The sequence below is a fragment of the Apodemus sylvaticus genome, chromosome 5 (assembly GCF_947179515.1).
Source record: "Apodemus sylvaticus chromosome 5, mApoSyl1.1, whole genome shotgun sequence".
In the NCBI taxonomy this organism is placed as follows: domain Eukaryota; kingdom Metazoa; phylum Chordata; class Mammalia; order Rodentia; family Muridae; genus Apodemus; species Apodemus sylvaticus.
Window position 1 is genome coordinate 111,475,583 of NC_067476.1, and position 27,256 is coordinate 111,502,838.

At 39.8% G+C, this 27,256-nt stretch overlaps 1 protein-coding gene across 1 annotated transcript in view; it reads right to left on the reverse strand.

Annotated features, from left to right (window-relative positions):
* The window catches only part of Anapc1 (anaphase promoting complex subunit 1), a 79,199-nt gene that overhangs the window by 35,621 nt on the left and 16,322 nt on the right, over nucleotides 1–27,256 (reverse strand). Inside the window, exons 12-26 of the mRNA XM_052183566.1 lie at nucleotides 23,508–23,598; nucleotides 23,345–23,410; nucleotides 21,913–22,047; nucleotides 19,351–19,491; nucleotides 18,298–18,358; nucleotides 16,615–16,802; nucleotides 13,707–13,781; nucleotides 12,613–12,881; nucleotides 11,189–11,280; nucleotides 10,209–10,357; nucleotides 5,674–5,752; nucleotides 5,278–5,314; nucleotides 5,123–5,193; nucleotides 3,286–3,464; nucleotides 1,284–1,498 (exon numbers count right to left, since the gene is read on the reverse strand). Coding sequence (XP_052039526.1) covers nucleotides 1,284–1,498; nucleotides 3,286–3,464; nucleotides 5,123–5,193; nucleotides 5,278–5,314; nucleotides 5,674–5,752; nucleotides 10,209–10,357; nucleotides 11,189–11,280; nucleotides 12,613–12,881; nucleotides 13,707–13,781; nucleotides 16,615–16,802; nucleotides 18,298–18,358; nucleotides 19,351–19,491; nucleotides 21,913–22,047; nucleotides 23,345–23,410; nucleotides 23,508–23,598 — 1,848 coding nt within the window. The remainder of the gene's footprint in view (nucleotides 1–1,283; nucleotides 1,499–3,285; nucleotides 3,465–5,122; nucleotides 5,194–5,277; nucleotides 5,315–5,673; nucleotides 5,753–10,208; nucleotides 10,358–11,188; nucleotides 11,281–12,612; nucleotides 12,882–13,706; nucleotides 13,782–16,614; nucleotides 16,803–18,297; nucleotides 18,359–19,350; nucleotides 19,492–21,912; nucleotides 22,048–23,344; nucleotides 23,411–23,507; nucleotides 23,599–27,256) is intronic.

Consider the following 27,256-nt stretch of genomic DNA (forward strand, 5'->3'; position numbering starts at 1 on the left):
ATCAATGTACTGTTAATAATGGCTGACTACAGTGAGTTTACCATGCACTACGAAGTATATTAAGTGTTCTGTAAAAGAACTAATTTGGTACCAATAACCAATGAGGTATAACTGTTACACTCATGTCTACTACAGCTATTACTCATAAAATAACATGTTAATCAATTTATCCAAGTTCATCCAGCAATTACTACAGCCTCACTACAAAAACCCCCATTCCTAACTATGTGCTCTCCCCTCAATTTCACATGATAACCTGAGTCCACATGGTGAGGAAGAGTGAGAGAGAATTTGGGCCTTTCAACAGACTACAGCTAAGCATTGTGGCGACACCCTTCTAACAGTAAGAGAAGAAGCTGAGCTGGCTCACACACCTACAGTTCAATCTCCTGAAATCAGAAGCTCAATGCAAGCCCCGCCTGAGCTAGAGAGAAATCAAGGCTAGCTAAGCAACTTAGTAAGTCTGATGCCAGGGGAGGACAAACATAAAGGAGAGGTTTCAGAGTAGAAGGAGGACCAGTTGCCTCACACTCCTGTCCCTACAGACTGAGCCACTCCCAGCACCTGCCTCATACCTTCTAGAACTGTGTTCAAAAGTCAACTTCTCTTCCTAAGTGGTTTGTCAGATATTTTTCACAACAACAAAAGAACCTAATACAAGTGGTGTGAGTTTAAAGCACTCTAAAAATTAACAAGTGCCTCAAAGTCTATTCCTAGATTAAGACACAGAAGAATAAGTACAGTATATACTTCATTTATAAATTCTGTTACTCTCTTAGATTTGCCTTTTCTGAAATAACTGTTATATTTCAAGAGGAGGGAACAATTATACCCTCAAAAGCCAAAATGTATTTTTAAGCTATAGATGTTTTACCGGCATTGGATATAAAGTTAATATAAAAGGTAGATTTTTAACTTTAAAGTAAGTTACTTCATTTTGGCTTATGTAAGACAATTCCCTACAGATCAACTTGATCTAAGTAAGTCCTCAAATTAAGTTCTCTCGCAGGTAATTCTAGACTATGGCAAGATAACATTTAAAATTAACCACCAAGCTCGCAAGACGACCTAGTGAGAAAAGGCACTTGCCACTAAGCCTAATGGTCTGAGTTAGATTATCCTGAAGCTTAGTGGAAAGAAGGAACTGATTCCCAAAAGTTGTCCTCTGACCTCCACATACACACTCTCTCACACAGTGTTTAAAAAAGAAAAGTTAAAAAAAAATAAAGGAAAACAAGCTAGTTTCAAATTTAACAGATTCAACAGGAGATGAACTATTTTACCTATTTTCTTTTTCTTCAATGAACTCATGGTCACTGAGTTCTGGGTACTGCACCACATTGACACGGACAGGCTGTGCACTTTGAAGCAGCCTTCGCACATCCTGCACCCGTAAATCTTCACTCCATATTAATGACATAACCTCATGGTTCAAGTCATTCATGCCATCATCTTCCTCCTCTGCCTCAGTTCCTGAAGATACTTCTGATGAGAGTACCTGCGTAACAGATTTTAGAGCAGGGATTTAAAAGGTAGCCGTGTGCCTAGCTCAAGAAGGGCAAACAGGCTAATGGAACAGAACTCTATGCTAGAGGTAAGCATAACCAGTAAACTTCCCGAAGTCACACAACACTGTCATACAGTGAGCTCTTCTGCACTGGGACAGCACCATGTGGCCCAGACTAGCCACGTGCTCTGGTTTCATTATCTCCCGAGTCTATATAAGTGTCCACTTCCTACAAATGCTAGTTTTCTCATCCATCAGTTAGTGTGGAGGCAACAGTGTTAGTCTGGAAAAAAAATGATATATATGTCCAGATAAAAACGTATTTTGGTTCCCATGGAATAACTAATGCAAAACAAACTATAACCTGCACCACACAGCACTTCCACCAAGAGACCACATACATGATGGTGCTTCCCTAAGATAGGCTGTATACTCAGTGATGCAGCTACAAACACTATCGTGCTCATATGTCAGAACTACCTAAAGACACATTTCTCAGAATGCATGCCACTGTCAGGCAATAGACGACTCTATTTCCTAACCTACAGAACATAAACACAAATAGCAGAACCACGTGGAGTTTAGCAACAAATAATTGAAGAAACTAAATTTAGATAAACTTGCCTAGACTGACATTTAAATAATTTATAGACTATCATTTATAGTGTTTATATGCTGAATGATCCTGAAGAACAGAAGAAATCTAAATGCCAAAGTTTGTCTGTGTGTGTGTGTGTGTGTGTGTGTGTGTGTGTGTGTGTGTGTGTGTGTGTTATGACAGGGTCTTACTATGTAACTCATGATAATTCTCCTGGCTCAGGCTTCGAAGTTCTGGTTACAAGCATATACCACCACATCTGTATTTTCTTGGTCAAAAAAATAAGACCATTTTGTATTTAAAACAGGACAAACGCCAAGTCAACTAGAGTTGTTATTTAGATACAAATTTGAGATCAGACTCTCATGGAAACTAAATCTGGCCCAAGTTCATGGCAGGCAACTATCAAACAAGGAGACCTATTGTAACACACCCATGGCCAAACTAGACTCTAATGATGTGATGATTCAAAGGCTAACGAGACAAGCCTGATTCCTACTGTTTGCTCAGGGAGGTCATAGATCTCTATTGAGTCCTCTAACAGCCAGACTGGTATACATACTAACCCTGCCTAAAAAAAAAATAAAGAAAGAAAGAATACCACTAGTACTACTAATAATAAATACAGCAACAATAATTATAAAAAATGAAACAAAAATTATCCTTGTTTCTGGGCATCTTAGAACTCATTCTGAAATAGATTTAACCCTAAAGGAGAAAGTATTCTTCCTCAGGCTTTAATTTTACTATTATTCTGGGATTATACAAATTTATTTATATCTATTTAAAAGGCTAAATTCAAAAAATCAAACGCTTCAAAGAGTAATCAACAAGAAAACAGCTATCATCATAGCTAGCCACACTGAGGGTACACATAGGCTCTGGGGTTGCCTATGTAGTAATCGGTTGCCTCTACAGGAACAAGTAGGAGAACAGACATGGCAGATAGTTTGCTGACTATCTATCCTAATTCTGGGTAAAGAAAAGTCCAGGCAACACAGGGAAGTCACTAAGTTCAAAGCTCCCAAGTTCAATTATAAGCTCCATCTGGCTTTATAACATAAAAGGCAAACTGATATGCACAGTTGCCAAAATAGATAAGGGTGCAAAAGAAAATGAAGGCTGCTTCCACTCTGATTTTATCTGGGGCTAAAACTGAACTTCCCAAGTCGACACTCACAGATTTGCCTCTGGGTAAATTTCCTTCACAAGCCTGCTTGGAAAGGTCCTGACGTCCAATCAAGAGACAGACAGCTTCTGACCAATCTGAATCAGGCTGCTCCCGACAGTGGTAGATCGCATCTCTGATGGGAAGAGCAATCCCAAAGGGAAGAGTCTCCAGATCTCTTAAAGTAAATCCTAGAAGTGAAAGAAAGGTAAAGATGCTTTTCAGTTAGAGATCTGCCACTTCTCCAATCATCCTCTAGTCAGTAAAAAACCACTGAAGTCACCAGTACTAAGAGCTGGCCAGGTACAGGAAACAACAGGTAAGCCTCACCTATAATCAACAGTGCTGTGAACTGATTAGCACTTTGGGAGTTGGTATGAAAGATACCTCCACTCCTCTGGTTCATCGTTACCACAAAAAACATTGTGCACATGTGCACCAAAATATAGAAATAAAATAGGAACTTTGTTTCATTATGAGGGTCAAAAGGCATGGGTTGGGGCAAGTCCTATTGTCTGTCTTCAATAAATGACTTAGCTACACCAATCAGCTCATCTGAACGTGGTACTTGTATGTATGTGTACACATAAAACACTCAAACATACACTCCTAAGCAAAATAAAGATGATTAGTTGAAAAAAAATACAAAGGTAACACATCTGTCAGTGACAGCAGACAGTGAGCACTGGCTGCACAGATCACAGTGTTTTTTAAAAGTGGATGACCAATAGACAAATTCGCTTTAGTATTATTCTCTACATAAACATTCCACACACTTTTGAATGTTAAATACATTTAACATTTAAAATACTTGTAAAACTCAGGCCAATTCAAATTTCTTTTCTAGCAACGATGTTCTAAACTTCACAATATTATCCACTATTTATGATATAAAATTTTATCAATTATTGAAGCAAAAATATTTCCTTACATAAGAATTAACTTTTAGTAAATATTAAGTGATATACAGTGGACAGAATTCACCCAATATTTTTCATTTATGCATCCTATATGTACACCGTAAGACAGCTATTGTTATTTTTCTATGAGTCATAAAATAAAGAACTGTAAAGACCTTCACTGAAAACAGACTCCAGGGAGAATCAAGAAACACATATGACCTCCTTGAAGTATTGTTTTTTAAGGTACTATGTAGAACAGTCTCAGTTTTTAGTCATAACTCATTTCAGTAACCATTTTTCCCCAGCAGGGAATACAGTCTTACTATGTAGCCCTAGCTGCCCTGGAACTCACTATGTAGACCGGGCTAGCATCAAACTCAGAGACATCCACCTGCCTCTGCCTCCTGATTAGAGGTACGTACTGCCACTACCGGCAAGAGGTTTTTGTTGCTTTTGCCCAATTATTTTTTCAAACAAAATACTTTTAAACCCAGGAGTGATGGCATTTGGACCAAGAAATAAAAAAATTAATTTTCTTCCCTTCTTGTTAGCTGAGTATTCATTTATCACAGTGCTTAAAATCTCGGGCCTTTTCTGTTTGAGAGCACACTCTGAAGTGCTTACACAATTGATCTTAGATGACGGCAGAGTGCCCATTTTTGATACTCAAGTCTCAGAATGGCTTCACATTTAGAGGTATAGTATCTAAAGTTTGCATTCTGAGACCAATTTACAGAACTGCAGCCTCAACTGATCCACAGGGAATGAAATAAAAAAACGCTGGTGTCCCAGCTACTCTTCTATAGGAAGCTATAAAGGTTCCATTTGAACAGCATCTCCATCTTCAGCTATTACAGAAAACCACTGACTCTCTCCACATGCCTCCCAATTCCAGGGAGAGTGGTCTGGAAGCAGGAGCTAGTCCTCAGGAACAGCACAGCTCTTACCTACACTGGCCATCCAGACAACTAATTTCTCAGCCAGAGTTGAAACTGAAGCAGAATGCTGGACAGTAAACCTAAGGAGAACAAAAGTACATTAAACACAAACACTCAACATTGCTTTCAACTTTCACTATAAAAGCACACTCTGAACAGACTACCTGTTTTCTTCTTGCTCTGCTTGTGGCTTTTGGGGAGCTGAAAGGCAATGAATGGAAACTTTTACTTTAATAGACATCCTGGTTTTAAAAAAAAAAAGAGCAACATGCAGAAGATATTTGGAAGAATTCATTAACCAAATTTTTTAAAAATAATAAAGCAAGCAGTACTGTGGCAAACTGTAGAGGACAGCCGTTTCCTTTAGACTAACACAGTCCTATACAGCCACATTGGTCATACAAGCCAGGTCTGACAGATTTGAAGTAACCTGGTATTTGAAATTCAGCTGTGATAATAGACTAAATAGTACTAAAAGAGGCAAGATGCTGTTTCTAAGGTTTGCAATACTGAACATTTTAATATTCTATCTGTGGGAGTCAAACATTGTAACAACTTACTTAAGGTTACTTTGGATAAATACTGGGAAGTTTCATCAGAAATACAACTCTCATCACCAAGGGTGTAGAGGGCAATACTCTGCAGAGAAAAGGAACTTGTTACTTGTTTTGCTTTTGTTTTTTTACTTTTAATCTTCAGTTGTTTTGGTAATTTTTCTTTATGAAACAGGGTCTCACGTAGCTCAGAGTAGCCCAAAAAATCCCCATGAATCTGTGGCTGGCCTTGAACTACTGAGCCTCCTGCCTCTGACTCCCTAGTGCTGGGGTTACAGGACTGTGCCCCACATCCAGAGGAACCTGTTCTTATTAAAGTCTCCTGCATTTCAGATGTACAACACTGTGAGTCTGGCCAAACTTTATTCAACCAGGTAACTACTATCACTCTTTAATACATAAAAAGCTACATCATACCCCAAACATTACCCCAAGCCCACCCACCCTCATGTCCTATCACAATCCCTCTACACAAATGTTAGAAATAACTTTACCTGTTCCCTAGCCCATCTGTCCTACATTACAGAAATGGGATCACACAGGATGGAGTCTTCCCAGTTCTACATTACAACATCTCCGTCATGCTACAATCAGCACTCTGTTCCTCCTACGGAGTAGTATCCATTACAGAGATGTGCCAACTTAGTAATCTACTCAAGAGTTGATGAACATGGGCTGGAGAGATGGCTCAGTAATTAAGAGATTAGTTCCTCTTCTAGAGAACCCAGGTTCAATTCCCAACACCCACATGGTGGTGCCTCTCAACCATCTGTAAATCCAGTTCTAAGGGAGCCAATGTTTTACCTCCATGGGCACTGCATATACACGGTACATAGTATACTTGCAAGCAAAAGACCCACACAAAATAAAACTAAAGATTTCAAATTTTTTTCTTAAATGCACACACATGCTGTTCCCAGTTTCTATCAGTTATAAGAAAACTGCTTCATGCCTTCACATTCTGGTCTTCATGTGACCATATATTTCATATTGGAGAGAAAACTTGCTTCGGCTTATAGAAAATACATGTTAAAATTTACAAAATTTTGGAGAATTCTTTTATTCCCATAATTAAAGAGTTTAGGTGCTCCATCCTCTCATGCTTAATTATCCTTCCAGGTGCCTAGTCATACCTAATAGTACCTAACAGTGGTAACTATTCCAAAGGACCTCATTCAGTCTTTAATTTCTTTAGAAAAAGATATACTCAAAACAAAGGCGGGCTGGAGAGATGGCTCAGTGATTAAGAGCACTGACTGCTCTTCCGAAGGTCCTGAGTTCAAATCCCAGTAACCACATGGTGCCTCACAACCATCTAGAATGAGATCTGATGCCCTCTTCTGGGGTGTCTGAAGACAGCTACAGTGTACTTACTTACATAGAATAAATAAATAAATCTTTAAAACTATGAGGCTACAATATCCTTATTTATAAGCATCTTCACAAATCACTTAAAACCCCAAAGGGCTATAGCAGTATTCCAACAAGAGGTATGTAAATTTGGTAAATTCACAAAACCAGAACAGAGGATATCAGGGACCAAAGGAAAGAGGAACAGGAATTTACTGTTTAACAGTGCATGGTCCAAGCCTGCCTGGGTTACAGAGTACTGTCAACTCAATGCCAAGGAGGCAAGCCTTTGGGCACATTTGTAATTGTCTGGACTTAGGGTTAGCCTCTAAGAATGTCTAAGGGATTATCCTGTTTATCTTAACTGATACAATTCTTAGTGGGACCGGTTCTTAAGCAGAGGAAAGCACAAACTAAGCACATATGCATTAAGTCATTGATCTCTGCTCTTGACTGCAGATGTGATGTGACCAGCTGCTTCAGTTTCCTGACACCTTGTCTTCTGCCCAGAGATGGACCTGGACTTGTGAGTCAAATAAGCCCTTTCTCCCCTAAGCTCCTTTTCTCAGAGTGCTTTATCATAGAAACAGGATATGAAACTAATCTGGGTGATGAAAAAATTGTAGAGAAAGATGGTGGTGATGATTACATGTGTGAATTAAAAAACACACGGAACCACCCTTGTGTACCCCTACCTGAAGCTATGGAGGAGTGAGAAGGCTCACTCCTTCTCATGAGTGAAACAGAACAGAACATGAAACAGAACAGAACAGCAAAGGGAAAGATGAAAGGATATTTACAGTTTTCTAATCTTCAAAAGTAGCAGGAGTCCCTCATATGCCTGAGAAGACCCCACTTCAGGAAAGCTCCCTAACTGGCCTACAGTGTACCAACATCAAGAAATAGAGCATATGTAGTGAGGAACTCAACTTTACCAATGACTTGTGGGTGGGTCTATATCCAAGTTTGAGGATAACTATATTAACTATTCAAGAGGGACAACATTCCAAAAATAAATATACATCTTTGAAAAATATTTCACCAGGACCTTTAATAACCATACATAATTAAAAATAGACAAAGATTAAGATAACTTCTAAAAAGAATAATAATGGAAGAATATCACAAATCTTAAGGCTATGAAACTACAGCAATGAAGACAATGTGGAAAGCACAAACATCAACAAACCAGGAAAAACGTTCCCCCAAGTCCAGACTGGGAAAAAAAGTGCCCAACAGACTGCTGACAGAAGCACAAATACGAAAGGTGTGGTCACAAAGAGACAGACATCCAGAGAGTAACAAAGCTCAACCTAAGTCAGGGGTGGTAGTATTTCCCAGGATTGCCGCGGTGGCCCAGTAAAGTCTATGAAATGATATTTTACAGACAGAAGTGGAAAAAAAAAAATGTCTCCTGGGAATAATGGACCTCCCCGTATATTTAGAAGCTGATAAATCTCACTTGGCAATTTCTTAAACTCTCCTATTTCCTTATAGCCTAGACATGGCTTAACCAAGCAAATATAGATATGTAAAAATCCATCTTATAGCAAAAAATTCTGCTTTGCTTTGCTCCAACCACTTATGTTATTATGGTAGAAAAGGCATTCCAGAAACTCTAGTCACAGGTTCTTTTCTGCTTCTCAGTCATTTCCTTTCAGGGCAGGTGGATTCCAAACAATATGCCAGACTAAGGATATTTACATCTTCCCTACCATACAGATAAGTATTGGGCAAGGTAAAAAGAATTTACATTTGAGTTGATACCTAGTCCCATAGCTACTACCTTCCCCTACAAGTTAATCCAGTTCCGCCTTTAACTCTTGATCTTGCTTACGGACAGGCTATCTCAGGCCCACCTGAATAGCAAGGGAAGTTTATGAAGAATTGGCCTTTTGTGTTGCAGGCCTCACGCAGGGAGATCTTGAGGAAAACAACCTTTCTTAGCTTATCAAGATACAGTTCATACTTATTACTCATAAAGACTCTATTTAGACTCAGGAAGTTGAACAAAAATGTCCTTTAATTATCTTCAGAAGTTTATATCAAAATATTTGTTGTTGTCTATGTTCATGCTACAATTTGTTACAAGGGAAAATCGGTTTACCTGGTTAACCTTAAGCTTCCTTGTACCTAATGGTTATGCTAATTGTTCCTTGGGCCTGCTTGGCCAATACATCTTTTTCTATGTAAATGTCAGCCCCTAGTGCTTAAAGATTCATGATGCCACGTAACAGAAAAATACATTCAGATTCAAACTGCCTCTCTGTGTGTGTGGTTTGTTCTGTCTGTCATCTCAACCGGACCGTGCCTTCCTAGACCAAAGAATCCTAGATATCCCGAGACAGACCCACGGACTGTAACACAGGATCTCATCAGTCTGGATGCTGAGGCAAGATCACCAGTTCAAGACCACCCTGGTCTACATAGTAAGATGCTATGTAAAAAACAAGAAAGAGAAATGCTTTCTTGGCAGAACAATGACACAAAGTACAAAGCAGGACAGAAGCAGCAAATCACATTCTGACAGAACTCCTCAGCAGAAACCTCAAAACATCACCACAGTCACTAGGAATTGCAATTTAAGAGCAGTGAGGTATGACCACAGATCAGCCAAGCTGAAGTATCAAATAATGGAGAAGAATTCATGGAAACAATCTCTTAGCATTGCAGGAGACACTTTGAATCAATCAGCCACTCTGGAAAAGTTGGCAATTTCTCTACAGCTGTGCATATACCTAATGTACATGCATTGGTCCCAGCCCTCAGTCCCACCCTAAGGAAATGAAAACTGACAATGACATGAAGGCCTGTGTGTGACCATTTGGAACACCAGCACTTCTAAGCACCAACTGAAACCAACCCAGCCATCAGATCAGCAAACTGTAGGGCAGCAACATGTATGTAGTGGTCTGTGAGCAAAAGCTAGGATCCAGTGGCACATGCAATAACTTAAAGAGGTATTTGAGAGTGCTCCTCCTCTCCAAAATCATTAGTACAAATGTTCAATATTATAATTAAAATGGCAATTATATAAAACTATTTATCTGCTGAAACGTATAGAACTGTATGGGGGAAAGAAACACTGTGATTTTTACTATAATTTGTGTGTATACATGTGAATAGTGTATGTGCTGTGTGTATGAAAATTTAAAGAAATAAGATAATCAGTCAATACTCCAAATACATACCAAGACCACCAGCCTGCTCCTCTCGCAGATCCCAGGAAGGTAAGGGTAGGGCGGCATCCCTTCACCCATCATGCATGAACTCACCCACTGATAAATACTTGGAGGCTCAGAAGTAAAAAATGAGGGATGATGCATAAATCCCATCTGACCTTTAAAATTACACAAAATGTTTATAAAGACACATAAACACATTTAAGACAAAAAAGATGGCCATAATAAATATCCTTTCAAATGATAAGAATTACATTTTCAATATTATCCAAAATGAATCATATTCCTGTCACAGTAAATACCTAATTACATTATTTATAAATTTAAATTACTTCTATTTTATTCCATTCTAAATAGAAATTTAGCAATGTCATGGAAGGAGACAACTGATTCCAGAAAGTTGTTCTCTGCACTCCACACATATGTAATGGCATATGCATATTCACATGCATACACATATGCACCATACATATGCAAAATACACATAAAAGTAATTTTTAAAGAACATAACTTTCCCCGTCTACCTCTATAAAGATGAAAAACAAAGGAACACAAAATCTGCTCTTTAGCCCCTTCAGTTCAAGTCTAGGCTGGAGCAGTGGAGCTCTATGTTGTTTACATTTGTGCCGTCCAGCACGGTAACAAGGTAACCTCTAGCCCAATGCGACTACTAAGTACCTTAAATTCAGCTAGTGCAACAAGGACCTAAATTTTTACTGCTATTAAAGCCAAGTAAACACAGGACATTGGCTACTAACTGGACACCACAGGGGAAGGTTCATGTCCAGGCATTAGAGGCTATCTAAACTTTGGAATGGGTAAACTAAAGAAGCTGTGGTTTCCTTCAACTCAGAGACCAAATGCTTCCATTTCAAAACTGCTTGGCTAAGATAAGACGTAAGATGTCTATCTCTTGCTCTTCCCAGAAAGAGAGAGACACGCAACAAAACGCCTATCCACTGAAGACCTGAAGTGGTGTCAACACTCACCTTGGTCAATGGTGCACACTTGTCCAGTGGTTTTGACAAGAGTTGGGTAATCTCTGTAGTAATGGTCCAAGTAAGGCTCCAATTTTAAGTCCCTAGAACATTAAGAGCACACACAAACACGTGTTATAACAGCCTCCTTTGGCTGACTTTTTGATTTAAGAAGCATGGCTATGAGAAGGTTTTCAAACCTAGAGTACCTTCAGATGGAGCTGGTGTCACACACCCAACCTTCTGGCTAGACAAATTTTAGGAAGGTCAAACTAGAGATAGAGCACTACCTGGCTCCATCCTGTGGTTTACTAGGGGTGTCATCTTACGAAAGTAATCTCCACAGTCCACAAGACTTTCTTCCAGAAAACAAAGACACACTACCCAGCTCACTCTGAGGCATCTTGACTGTTGTGTTGTTTTGCTTTGTTTTGGCTTTTTTCCCCTCAGGCGCAGTATTTCCAGCAGTTTTCCAAGCACAAGGATAACAGGCATGTGCCACTACGGTTTGCTACTATAAAGTGTGTATATAAATAATATATATGTGGGAAATACAGGGCTTAGTGGCACACATCTGAAAGTCCAAAAATTTGAAAGGCTGAGGCAGAAGCATCAAAAGTTTGAGGACAGCCACAGCTACAGGGACAGGTACTATATATTTTAGAAAGCCATGATCAAGATTTAGAAAAATTAAATGACAAAATAGAATTTATGATAGCGGTGATCTGCCATTAGGGAAATGGATCATCAATTAAACATGCCATGTTTCAAAAAAGTATTTCAGAATGCTCAGTACCACAGAAGTGCTATCATCTTAAGAGGCTGAAATGCCAATTTTAACTTAGTAGTCACCAAGGGTGATAAAAGTCCAAACATACAAAATATGACTTAAGAAGTACAGTGCCAAACAGGGTGTTATAGTGTAAGGGAGGGCTGCCTTCCCCCAAACAAGGCTGTATAGTGTGGAAGCCGCCTTCCCCTGCAGGGAATCACAGCACAGCAGCTGCAGCACTGGGGCCACTCCTGCCACTCGCTGGCATCTGCTCTACCACTGCCTAGCTCGCTCTGAGGCTCCCAAGGCCGCAGCAGGACGAACATTTGGCACTTCACCCATAACCACAATTTTCCATGGGAAAGCGACATGTAAATGTAGACACTGTTGTGGAACACAGGAGCAAGAGTGCAGTCAGGTGGCTTGTCACAACAGAAAGCTCACAGTCACCCTTGCTTCTAGTGACTTTCCCCAAATCCTGAGATGAAAACTAAAAATCACAGAATGCTAAAGGCACACACATCTCCAGTATCAACAGCTTTACGGTTTGCAGACAATGCTGTGGGGGTCTGAGAAGGGTAGATTGGAGAGTTTTCCTGCCGAGGTTCTTATGACATATCATAGAAAGCCCTCTAAGGTCCTCTTGCACTGTTCTAACATCTACCTTGCCAACTGAACAAGGAGGTCAATAAGAGAACAAATTCCTTCTCCCATTAGAGTATTCAACTTGAGCTCTTCATAAACCAGGTGAAGAACAAAGAAAATTGCAGGAATGTGAGCAAAGAGAAGAGTAGAAGAATCCAGCGTAAGGTTCTGCGAAAAATCTTCATCTTTTGCCTTGGAAACTTCCAAAGCAGTCAAACATAGAGATTTGTTCAAAAGATGAGACTCAACATTGTGATGGTACTCTGAATTCAGTAAGTATTCCCAGTCCTAAAAGAAGAAGAAAGGACAGCAATTATTACATAATGCCTCCTGGAAGAGCTATTTAAAGATAACAGCAGGAGGCTGGAGAGGTTCAGCAGCTAAGAGTGCACACTTCTCTTGCAAAGGACCTAAGGGTGGTTCCCAGAACCCATATCAGGTGATTTTAACCACTTGAAATTCCAACAGGGGTTATAACATCCCTGGACCCCATAAGCATCTTCACTCAAAAACAAAAACAAAACTGAAAACAGCCTAATATAACCATCAACAGAAAGAATGTAAAACAAACTACAATTGAGACTCGCCACTTGGTAATAAAAAGAACACACAACTGGTTAACTCTCCATATATTATGCTGAATGAAAGAAACCTTATGTATACTGGAATACAGACTGTATTATTTTATTTATAACAAATTCTACAACAGGCACAACTAACATGTCGTCAAAGATTTCAAGTCAGGACTTGCTTGAAGAAAAGGGGAAAGGGACTGACTACAAATAAAGAGATAATACAAAATGGTCTGTGCTCTGGACCACTTCAGAATAAGCCAGAGAAATGCTACATAAAAGGGTAAATGCTGTCAAATACTTGATCAGTTATCAATAAACTATCCAGAAGCCCACACTGAACTCATGCAAAATATATATGTTTATAGTAATTTTATATGATTAAAGACAAAAGTAAGTAAATAACAGAAAACAAGACAGATTCTATCCTTCAAAATAACCTTAGAAGTAAAATAAGTACAGCAAAACATAAAGGAAAAATAACAAACTGATGGAAATATACACCTGGACGATAACATTAGCAAGAAGTAACAATGCTTACGTCGTCAGATCCGGTTTCAGAAGGTCTTGCTTTCTTGGGAGCAATGACTGGGGAAAGTGATCCTTCAAAGTCAACCTGAAACATAACCCCAAAGCAGAAGATATTATTGTGACTTTATTGCTGTTAACTAATCAGTTTAAGGACTTGGACTCTGTTCTGCTAATTACAGAAACTGAAGAATGTCACTGACACTCTTTTTTTTCACCAGGAAGTATGACATAAAAATCTCCTTAAGTGCTCATGGAGCTAAACTGATATGTAAAGCAGTCTGTGCAGTGCCTGGGCTCATAGGTACAGTAAGGGTCATTTCTTTTTCTCTCCGACTTTCTCTTCCTACTTCCTGATACAAATTATAACTACACAGAATACCAAAAATCACATGAGTCATTAGCACTCTCTACAATGTCATAGAAATAAAAGCACAAACAAATAAGTCTGGACAAAGCAAATAGAAAATGAGCACAATGAAACTGAGTGGCCACTGAGGACCGTTTCATCCCAAGCTTTGGTCTCAAAAAAATAAAAAGTAGACTCACAAACTTAACTTCAGGAACTGTCATTCTATAGAAACTCATGTGGTCAATGTGTCATTTAATCAAGTTACCTGGAAATTGTAATTTCCAACAAAATTCTAAAAATTCAAAACTAACTCATAAATACTTGTTTTAAAATTGTCTCCATAACCATGACAGCTGCTGGTTGCAGGATATATGATCACACTGTGAATCCCAAGATTGTGTTATTTACTGAAAAAAACAAAAAGAAAACAAAAAACCTGTTTCCAGTTGTGGTATGAATACATACACATCCATAGAACATACCTTTAATCTCAAACAATGAAACTAAAATTAGTTTGTAGAAGGAAATACCTTATGTTTGAAAATGATGTCTAATTGAGTGGCAGACAAAGTGACAAATCAGAGAAAGATTTGACAGAATAAAATATGCCCAACTCTCATGAGAAGAGCGAGGAAGGGAAGCTGTAAGAGGGAGCAGGAGTGTGGGGTGGGAAAAGGCAGGTTTGCCTTGAAAGCTTTACAGAGATAGGTTGAAGAGAGAATTGAGAAGTCAGAAGGTTATTACACATTAAGAACATATTGCCAACATTAGTATGAGACCAAGCAGAGCAATTCAGGAGAGGCAGAAAAGAAGCCAGATGGAATCAGTCAGCTTGGAAAGGAGTCTGAGCCAGAACAGCTGGTGGAGCAGCCAGCAAGAGCCAGCAAGAGCTAGAAAGAGTGAGCTTATTCAGCAGTTAAGGCTCAGAGGCTGAAAACATTGTAAGTCTAAGTAAGATTGTATGGAGTCTAGAAGTTTCCAGGCCTAGGCCTAGGACAGCAGACTGAGGCACTGAGCTTCCAAGTTACTTTTACAGCTTCTATCATGAAGGAGATAGGAAGTCTCTGAAGAATTCTAAGCCAAAGGAGTGACTAACATGACCTGACTTTGCTAAGCTAAGAAGGGTCCAAATACAAGCAAAAGGCTACAGACAGCTGGTCAAAACTTCAAGAGTTATATTTTATTCCTACTTGACCAATGAGAGCCTGAGAAAAGAAAATCATTCCTACTTGCACAGAAATAAGATAATATTGCTCTGATCTAGTAAAGGGTCACTACATCACAAATAATCAATGTGGTAAGTGGAGGTACTTCTAAACAATACTTAGCAAGAATTTATTGACTAGACACCCCTTCTAAATGTTATCTGGCCCAATGTCTTAAGAATTCATTTCTTGAGAAATAGCTAGTGTGTAAAAACAACTAGTGTGTAAAAAAAAAACACTAGAAAATTATTCAAAATAAGACAACTTTCCAATAAGTCCCAAGTATTAGCTATTTGTTTATATGTGATGGCATGGAATGATTCTGTGAAAAAAATTTAAGAATTTGCAAAATTCCCATCATTACTATTTTCATGTAAAAGGCACCATTAAAACTGTCTGCAGGGGCGGTGGTGGCACACGCCTGTAATCCCAGCACTCTGGGAGGCAGAGGCAGGCGGATTTCTGAGTTCGAGGCCAGCCTGTTCTACAGAGTGAGCTCCAGGACAGTCAGGGCTATACAGAGAAACCCTGTCTCAAATAAACTAAATCCAAAAAACCAAAAAGTGTCTACAATAGCTATTCTGAGGAACAGGAGATAATCACTTGCTTTTTCATTTTCCAAATCTTTCTCCAAAGTGAAAAATTAACTTTCATAATGAATTAGAAAAAGCTTTTAAAAAAAAATGGAGGTGCTGGCACAAGACGAAAACACAGGTGAGTCTGGGGGGCAAAAGGGTGACCATGCTTGAGTAACTGGATGATCTCCAAGAGAACAAGCACACGCACACTGAGGGCACCGTGCTGCTCGTGAGCGTGTAAACCGTCTGCGTACACCCTGCAAGAAGGGCTCGGAGGCTGAGCGGCACACCACTAACAGTGCCCCAAGGCTAAGGCTGTGACCTCTCAGCCTCACCTACCAACAGATCCAAGAGGTCTATTTAAGTCATTTTACAAAGATAACCGAGAAACAGTCAAATCAGGCATCAGTAACAATCCCAGCACTTGGGAGGCAAAGTCAGGAATGTGGTGAAATCAAGACCAGCCTGGGCTACGAACACAGCAAGACCTTGACATTAAAAAAGACAAAAAGAAAAAAAAAAGGAAAATGAAAGACAAAAAGAAAAAAAAAGGAAAATGTGCTTTAACACATTTTTCTTTTTTTTCTTTTTTCTTTTTTTTTTCACATTTTTTATAAAGACTGAAAACCTACTGAGAATTTGATTCATGCAATATAGGACAATAAGCCTTAGTATTATCCCAATACCTGTTTTTAAGGTTGTTATGTTCTCTCAGTGTTATATAGCCAGTTATACAAGCACTGCATTTATAACAGGATAATGAAGAAAACAACTGTAACTACTTACACTTCGGGTCCATGCTAAGCGGTCTGTGTTATAACCCATCATGTTCAAGAGACAAATCACAAATAAACTCCATTCTGAGTGGCAGCTGGGTCCTCCTGGAGCGCTGTGCACGTTGTACCACTTGACGAGTACCTGGATCGCTACTTCTTTTGGCAGGACGAACTTAATTGCTTGCAGGCACGTCTGCACTGTGAAAAGCAAACCCTGCTGTTAGCATGCTTCCTATGTACTTCCTTCCCCCCTTCAGTGGGAAGGTTCAAGTTGCTACCATGGCAAGGCCAGCACTAAAGAAGAAACTGTCACTAAGGAGTCTATTGGGACAAACATTACGTCATCACTATCAATCACTTTAAACTACTGAATTCAACAAGGAAACTCTGAGGAGAGCGGTCAGATCCCTAACTCTGGATTAGAAATAAGGTGAGCACGGAGCCCAGTTCCCCAGAAATAACCCTGATTCCAACCACTGCTGCAGGACGTAACTGTTCCCTTCTCACTTGCAAAACTGTCCTAGTTTGAACAATCAAGTTTACTTTATAAAAAATATCTAATTTATACACCAATAAATTTATATGAAATATGGATCAAATCTTCAGTAGACTCAGCATGCAACACAGGTGCCTACTAACAGGAATGCTTAGGGATGCTGCAGGAGTTCTAAATGAGTGAAACATTCCTGTCTCTCTTCCCTCACCCTGCCCTAAGTGGGTCATTGGTGTGAAAACCAGCTACAGTGGAGAGCCCAGGGTCCTGCCTGCTGTAAACAGCACAGATTCACTATTGAGAGAAAATGGCTCCAGACAGTTTTCATTCTCACTCCCTCCGTTCCACCACTGTCATGAACACTGTCTTAGTCAGGGTTTCTATTCCTACACAAACATCATGACCAAGAAGTAAATTGGGGAGGAAAGGGTTTATTCTGCTTATACTTCAACACTGTAGTTTGTCACCAAAGCAAGTCAGGACTGGAACTCAAGCAGATCAGGAAGCAGGAGTTGATGCAGGGGCCATGGAGGGATGTTTCTTACTGGCTTGCTTCCCCTGGTCTGCTCAGCCTGCTCTCTTATAGAACCCAAGACTACCAGCCCAGAGATGGTACCACCCACAAGGGGCCCTCCCCACTTGATCAATGAGAAAATGCCCCACAGCTGCATCTCACGGAGGCCTTTCCCCACCTGAAGCTCCTTTCTCTGAGATAACTCCAGCCCGTGTCAGGTTGACACACAAACCAGCAGTACACATGCCATCTTTAGCAGCTCGGCCTCATCAATCTGCTACATGAGCACAGACACTGCCAAGACTAAAAGTCTTAGAAAACCAAAAAGGCATGTTTTAGCTGAAAACCTAACAAGAATAAGCCAGATGTTGCAAAGGAATCACTTCTAACAACCAGAACCTGCAGGCTGGAGAGATGGTTCAGCAGTCGAGAGCACAGGCTGTTCTTGTAGAGAACCTGGGTTCAATTTCTAGCACCCACACAGCAAATGACAACCATCCTACTTCTAGTCTGTGGGGACCTGACAGCCTCTTCTGGCCTCCATGGGCACTGCATTCAGACCAAAAAGGAGAAAAAAAAAAAAAAAACACAAAAAAAAAAAACACAAAAAAACCCAACCAAACAAACAAAAAGAACAGAAACTGTCTCCATCAACAGGGTAGTAAACAAGCTGAGAGTCACAGTACCCAGTTCCGAGGTGGCAACTTCAGGGATAGTGATCCTGACCATGGAGCCATTGCTCAGTTCCTAGTGAAAAGAATGGAAACAAAAATCCAACTGCTTAAGCATTATAAGTTTTTAAAAGCTTTAAAAAAAAAATTAGTAATTTTTACTACTGTCGGCCTGTCAAGGCAAACTACAATAAAATGAACTGCTGTATTTTTTAATGAGAAATGAATGCTTCTAACTAAATATGCATTTTTGTAAAATACTTTCAAAAATTCTTTTAATAATGTTTTTATCTAAACACTATGAGACATCATCAAAAAGTAACTTTCTCCAAAAAGACAAAAGCACAGCAATATAAATTGATGGATTAAATATGCTTGTTTTAAATAAATTTGTTCAATACTTTAACTACTTGAGAACTTCATACAATGTCTTTTTATCATAGTCAGCCCCAACTCCTCACAGATCCTATTTCCCAACCCCCAACTTCCTGTCCTCTCTCCTTCTTAACAACCCATCAAGTCCATTTCATGCTACCCATATCCTCCTGGATGTGGAGCAATCTGCTGACGAGTGGTCCCCACCAGGGTCACATCCTTAAAGGAAACTAACTTTCCCTCCCCCAGAAACTGTCCACTCCCCACAGCTCCTCCATTGGGGTTGGATTCAGTAAATGTTTCATATAGAAATCTCGACAGAATTAAAGTAAAATAGTACGAAATGATAGCATGTTTTAAAAATTCTGAGACATCTGAATGACAAAGTGACTTGGCAGTTAAAGCCTGGCTGGCACCTTGCATTCAATTCTTACGGCTCACATGAAGGTGGAAGCAGAGAACCAACGCCACAAACTTGTGGCCATTCACGTCAGGGCCACATGAATGCACACCCACACACATATGCACATTGTATAATAATAAATGCTTAAAATCATGAGAAATGTTTGTTTTCATTTCCACACATAATTTTACATCCTGCCAAATATGAAGTATCAGGCAAATAACCCTTAGCCAGCTACTTCACCCTCTAGAGGATCAGCCAGCTACTCCACCCTCTGGAGGAGGACTTACGAGAGTGACTCTGTTATGAACAGGGTCTCGCACAGAATGAATGTAAGTTCCAAGCTGCTGGAATGTGCAATCCTCATTGTAGAGAGAATCACTAAGTTTTGAAGAATCCCTCAGTTCTGGAACTGGAGACAATAGAACCACCTATAAAAAAAAAAAATCACAATATAACACATATGAAAAGACTTTGAGAATTAAAGACAAGGAACTGTATTTTTGCATATGGTTTAATGTTCCAGTAATGATGACCCTGCAGCAAGCCAAGTTCTTCACAGAAAATTACAAAAAGCATCTGATTGACAACATACATACACATCCACATTATGACATCCTTCAAATGTAGACCACTAGTCTCTAGGCTTTCCAGTCTGATGAGCACAGGCACCAGCCTCACAGAACTTGCTCAGAGTTGCTCCCAGAACTCAGCCTCATTTCTCAGTAGCACTCACAGCCTAAGAGAATAAACACCGCTGGCCAGCAGCACACTCTCCTTCACACTCTCCAGGCCTGCCATGCCACTCTCCTCCTTTCTGCACTCATGAAGCTCAGACTCTCCTGATCTTTCCTGTAGACACAGACTTCACTTGACCTTCCTAACTTTAACCCTAAAACAAATAATGACATGAGAAAATTCTCACAAACCTACAATGACAGGAGAACTGCACTTAGAACAATGTCTTTTCATCCACTGTCTTCAAAAATACATTAGTAGGGTGTGGATCCCAGTTCTACCACTTAACAGCTCTGTAACTTCAGACAACTAGGTTCCATGTACCTCTCTGTGCAACCACCTATAAAGTGAGGACCAAATATCTTCCTAATAGGTAAAGTTTTTATAGGAAAATACTGATAGAGCAGGCAGTGCCTAGCATGTAGAAAATTTTAAAATAATAGTTATTATTAGTAGTAACTATTATCATCCCACTCTCTGTTCTATACCACCCAACATAACTATTTCCTCATTCCACAGATCTGTTGAGTCTTTAGTTTAAACTGTGTTAAAAGATGGAGATACATGGATTAAAAGATCTAGCTACATGATAGTGGATACCTGTAATCTCAGCACTGACAAACTGATGGCAGGGACATCAGGAGCTCAAGATTATTAAAGTTTATACAGCAAGTCTGAGGCCAACATGAACTACATGTAACAGCCTCAGAAAAAGTCTTTTGAACTCTCCTGTGTTCATGTCCTTGCCCTGAATGGTCCTTTATTTTCCCTTCTTACCCTCAAGATTCGGGCCAGCAACCAATGGTTGGCCCAACTTGATACCCATCCCTGACACTGTTAATGATACTCTGCTTTGCTTGCAGACAGGAACCTAACATAAATGTCCTCTTAGAGGCGCTCTCCAGCAGCCAATGGCAACAGATGCAGAGATCCAGAGCCAGACTTTAGAGGGAGCTTTCAGGAGTCCTGTGGAAGAGACAGTGGAAGGACTGGAGTACCTGAAGGGATAGGAACCCTACAGGAAGACCCAAAGAGGCAACCAACCTGAACCCAGGGGGCTCCCAGAGACTGAACCAACAGTAAAAGAGAAAGCATGAGCTAGACTTAGCCCCCACCCTGCACATGTGTAGCAGAAGGGCAGCTTGCTCTTCATTCAACCCCCCCAACATCTGGAGCAGGGGCTGTCCCTGACTCTGTTGCCTGCCTGTGGGTCCCACTCCCCTCACTGGGCCGCCATGTCTGGCTTCAGTGGGAGAGGATGAGTCTGGTCCTACAGTGGCTTGATGTGCCAGGGTGGGTTGATGCCTAGCAGCAGGGGGCAGGGAGTCCCACTTCTCAGAGGAGAAGAGACAGGGTAGGAAGAAGAACTATGGGAGGAGAAGAGTGGGGGGAGGGCTGTGACCAAAATATAAAGTGAATAAATAAATAAATTAATGGGGAAAAAAAAAGATTCAACCTAGGATTCTGTTCAGTGAATGGGGGAACATTAGCGGCTTCTATCCCTCATTTAGAACTTTTAAAAAATAATTTTATTTTATATGCATTGTTGTGAAGAGACCAGTTTCCCTGGAACTAGAGTTGTGACAGCTGTGAGCCACTATGTGGCTGCTGGGAATTGAAGCCAGGTCCTCTGGAAGAGCAGCCAGTTCTTAAGTGCTGAGTTCTCTCCAGCCCCACCGAAAACTCTTAATAAGCTATCCTAAATTATGATTTCTTATACAGATCACATATCTACTATATCCTGAGAAATTCTGAGAGCTTTTCCAAAGAACATCTTTCACAGCACCAAGGAGGTCAGCATGCAATATCTACTACTCGTGCTCAAAGACATATATTTGGCCGGGCAGTGGTGGCACACACCTTTAATCCCAGCACTTGGGAAGCAGAGGCAGGTGGATGTCTGAGTTCGAGGCCAGCCTGGTCTACAGAGTGAGTTCCAGGACAACCAAGGGCTACACAGAGAAACCCTGTCTCGAAAAAAAACAAAACAAAACAAAAACAAAAAAAACATGTATTCATAAATATTACCTAAAATTAAGTTAACTATAGAAAGAGCTAATACTAGACCAAACTTCTTCAAAACATGATTAACATTTGACAAGACTACTTCTTACCTCATCCATTGATCCAAGTAATTTACTGAGAGGCTTCGGAGTACTAACACCATCGAGCGGGGTGCTGGGCCGAGGCATCATGTTGGACATTGTCAGGGAAGGAGCTGGAAGTCCAGGAATAAAAACTTTCCCCACCTTTGAGTAATAAAAAGATGAGGGGAGGTGTCAGTGACTACATCACCTTAAGTTACATTTAGGCACATAAGCTAAAAGTTCTCTACATATGTTAAAATTCATGATCACTAAACACAACTGAAAAGCAAAATGCACATTTAGCAACCTCTCAAATTCTACCAATTGTAAATACCTCAGTAAAATTTTTTTGTTTGATTTAGCAAATTTTTTTTGCAAAAAAAGCTGAAGACAGGAGAGAGAGCTCAGTAGTTAAGAGCTCTGACTACTCTTCCAGAGGTCCTGGGTTCAAGTCCCAGCACCACATGGTGGCTCACAGCCATCTGTAATGGGATCTGATGCTCTCTTCTGGTGTGTCTGAAGACAGCGACAGTGTACTCATAAAAATAAAAATAAATAAATTATATATGTAAAAAAAGAAAAAGATCACATTTTTTAAAAAAGTTGAAGATCGTATATATAGTCTATAAACTCAAGAGTCACATATATAAGTCCTTTATATAAAAATTCAAAAACAAGGAGAAGTAAACAAACTGACCTCAGGTGACATGTACATATGCGCAAAGCTAACAATAAAATCAAGGGGTGGATTCCTGGACGTGTCAGGATACTGTATGGGAGGGGCAGGTGGCAGTTGCACTCAGAAAATGTAATAAAGCTACTGGCCGGCCAAGCCAGGGGTCCTAAGACCTGTACTACTTAGTGAGACCCTGCCTTAAAAACAGAAATGATAGAAAAAAATAGAAATACTGATAATACATTTCCTTCAGTGTCTTTAAGTATATATTTTTTATTATGTGTTTATTTATAATTTCTTGAAACAGGGTCTCACTATGTAGCTCTGCTGTTCTAAAACTCATTCTATAGATCTGGCTAACTTTGAACTCACAAGAGATCCACCTGCCTCTGCCTCCCAAGTGCTGCAATTACAGATGTGTGCCTCCATGTCCAGCATAAGCATATATTCTTAAACTCGACAAAAGCTACAAAAGGAAGCTGCAACTGACATATATAACACTTAGTATAGTGCAATCCTGCAACAATGCTGGCACTTCCCAAAGCTGTCCACCTTCTATTCTCAAATTGGTTTCTAAGACTACCTATACACAATTTCCCATTTGGGGATTACAGGTGCATACTGTCAATGCATTTAACAGTGACCTTAATCCAAATTAGTACTGGTCTCCACATTAGTTTCATTTTCCACAAGAATGTTCCTCCAAATTGTACAGAACAGTAGGGCCCCTGTAAATAACGGAGGCAGTTCTACCAGAAGAGCAGAGCATTGCTCTCAACATACCCGGACCACTCCTGTGTACAGCACCAGGTTCCCATTGCCTTCCAACACCAGCATGGTGTGTATCTTCTAAAACACAAAAACAAAAGTTCTTATATTCTGAGTACATTAATATAATTTCCCATAATAACTCTGATAAAGCATAACAATTTCACTGTGTGCTTACCTCCACTGGGGCTGCGTCTTTTGCATGTATGTTGGTAACAGAGCCAAAGATAAGCTGGGTCTTGTCATTACTCTCTTGAAACTTTACACAGCTAAATATAAAAATAAAAACAAAACAAACAAACAAAATGAGTTATAGGAGTGTGGGCTGGGCGCTGTGGCGTATGCCTTTAAACTCAGCTCTTGGAAGGCAGAAGTGGGTAGATCTCTGTGAGATCGAGGACAACAGGGACTACATTGCAAATTCCAGGACAGTCAGGGATACACACACACACACACACACACACACACACACACAGAGGGGGTGGGGGAGTGGGGGAAGGAAGGGTCTGTGTTCAGTATAGTTGGAGAGCAAGAAGACAGACAGTATGGGATGTTCTGACTATTATGCAAATCTGCACATATGAGAAAAGTGCTTGAATCCATATAAATATATATGTATATGAATACATGTGAACAAAAGAAAGATATGTGGGTCATATTCATACCACTTTCCTGATTTTAAAAACATGATACAGGGGGCTGGAGAGATGGCTCAGCGGTTAAGAGCATTGACTGCTCTTCCGAAGGTCTTGAGTTCAAATCCCAGCAACCACATGGTGGCTCACAACCATCTGTAATGAGATCTGACGCCCTCTTCTGGAGTGTCTGAAGACAGCAACAGTGTACTTACATATAATAAATAAATCTTTAAAAAAAAAAAAAACATGATACAGTTACCACTTGGGGAAAAAAAGTACTTGGGGCCAGGGAGCTAGAAGGCTCAGCAGGTAAAGCTCGACAGCCTGGGTGTAAACACAGGCCATATAGTGAAGAACAGATTCCTCCAACTTGCCCTCAGACCTCCACAAGAATGCCATATGATACACACACACACACACACACACACAAAACTTTTAAAAATGTTTAAATTTAAAAAGACTTTGTGACATAGAAGGGCAGCTCTATAATTTTGCAACTTGCTGAAGGCTATAATAATTCCTAAATAAATGACTGCTCTTCCAGACAACCTTGTTCTTGGGAACAAAATTTGGTTCTCAATATCCACATAACAACTCAACCATTTGTAACTCCAGTTCCGAGGGATTCAACGTGTTCTTCTGCCAAGAACCACTGTGAGGTACCATGGAAGGCACTATAGTACACAGACATACATGCAGGCAAAACATACATACATACAAAATAATTTATTTTTAAGAAAGCATCAGGGAAATATGAATAGAAACCACTTGATGCTTCATTGGGACAGACACAATCAAAGATACTGATGACATCTAACACTGTTTAGGATAGAGACTGCCGGCTCCCATTTGCACCAGGGAGCCAGGCAGCTCCACAGCCTTCTGTGCACAGCCCGCCAGGAGAAAGTGATCTCCCAGCAGTGCCTCCACTTCTGAGTGTGGAGGAGAGATCTCGACATTCTCTCTGGAGGGGAACAGCTATAAGTACACAGGGCATATGATCAGTGCAGCAACTGGGACAGGAACCTTCTGGTCGCCATTTGCACCAGGGAGCCAGGAAGCTCTACAGCCTTCTGTGCACAGACCCTGCCAGAAGAGAGTTGGTCTCCCAGGAGTATGAACACAAGGCTTACAGGCCCACAGGAGGGACAAGCTCCAGCCAGAGACAGCAAGACAAACTAACACCAGAGATAACCAGATGGTGAAAGGCAAGCACAAGAACCCTACCAACAGAAACCGAGGCTACTTGGCAACATCAGAACTCAGTTCTCCCACCCCAGAAAGTCCCAGATACTCCAACAAACTGGAAAAGCAAGAGTTGGATTTAAAATTGCATCTCTGATGCTGATAGAGGATTTCAAGGACATAAATAATTTCCTTAAAGAAATACAGGAGAACATAGGTCAACAGGTAAAAGCTCTTAAAGAGGAAACACAAAAATCCCTTAAAGAAATACAAAGAACATGGGTCAACAGATAAAAGCCCTTAAAGAGGAAACACAAGAATCTCTTAAAGAATTACAGCGGGTGGTGGTGGTGGTGGTGGTGGTAGTGGTGGTGGTGGTGGCTCACGCCTTTAATTCCAGCACTTGGGAGGCAGAGGCAGGCGGATTTCTGAGTTCAAGGTCAGCCTTGTGTACAGATTAAGTTCCAGGATAGCCAGGGATACACAGAGAAATCCTGTCTCAAAAAAAAAAAAAAAAAAACAACAAAAAGAATTACAGGCAAACACAATCAAGTGAAGGAACTGAACAAAACCATCCAGGATCTAAAAATGTAGAAACAATGAAGAAATCACAAAGGGAGACAACTCTGGAGATAGAAAATCTTAGAAAGAAATCAAGAGTCATAGATGCAAGCATCAACAACAGAATTCAAGAAATAGAAGAAAAGAATCTCAGGTGCTGAAGATAACATAGAAAACATTGACTCAACATTGACTCAACAATCAAAGAAAATGCAAAATGCAAAAAGCTTGTAACACAAAACAACCAGGAAATCCAGGGCACAATGAAAAGACCAAACCTAAGGATTATAGGTATAGAAGAGAGCAAATAATTTACAACTTAAAGGGCCAGCAAATATCTTCAACAAAATTATAGAAGAAAACTTTTCTAACCTAAAGAAAGAGATGCCCATGAACATACAAGAAGCCTACAGAACTCCAAACAGACTGGAACAGAACAGAAAATTCCTCCCATCGCATAATAATCAAAACACCAAATGCACTAAACAAAGAAAGAATATTAAAAGCAGTAAGGGAAAAAGGGCAAGTAACTTATAAAGGCAGACCTATCAGAATCACACCAGACTTCTCACCAGAGATCATGAAAGCTAGAGGATCCTGGGCAGAGCTCATACAGACCCTAAGAGAACACAAATGCCAGCCCAGACTACTACACCCAGCAAAAGTCTCAATCACCATAGATGGGGAAACCAAGATATTCCAAGATAAAAACTAAATTTACACACTATCTGTCCATAAATCCAGCCCTACAAAGGCTAATAAATGAAAAATGCCAACACAAGGAGGGAAACTACACCCTAGAAAATGCAAGAAAGTAATCTTCCAATGGTCCCAAAAGAAGATACCCACACAAACATAAAAATAACATAAAAAATAACAGGAGGTAACAATCACTATTCCTTAATATCTCTTGACATCGATGGACTCAATTCCCCAATAAAAAGATATAGACTGCCGGGAGGTGGTGACACACACCTTTAATCCCAGCACTGGGAGGCGGAGGCAGGTAGATCTCTGAGTTGAGGCCAGCCTGGTCTACAGAGTGAGTTCCAGGACAGCCAGGGCTACACAGAGAAATCCCCCCCCCCAAAAAAAGACATAGACTAACAAATATTGAAGTAACTCTTCAATTTTATCAGAAAATAATTATAATTCCTTTCAATTAATTTAGTAATGTTTTTGTCTACCATTTTATCTGTATTATTTTCCATGATAATCTTCAATTTTAACATGCTTTTCTATATATTTCTTCTATTTTATCAGAAATATTTCCTATGTAAATTTCTAATTTTACCACAAAATGTTTTTAATTTCACTTTCAGTTAATTTAGCAATGTTTTTTATGTCTACCATTTTACTCTTTAATTTTCCATGAAAATTGTCAATTTTAACGTGTTTTTCTATGTATTTCTTGAATTTTATCAGAAATATTTTCCATGTGAATCTTCAATTTTATCATAAAATCACTTCCTTTTTCAATAATTAATTAATTAATTAATTAATTAATTAATTAATTTTAAAAAGTATAGAGACATGAACCTCA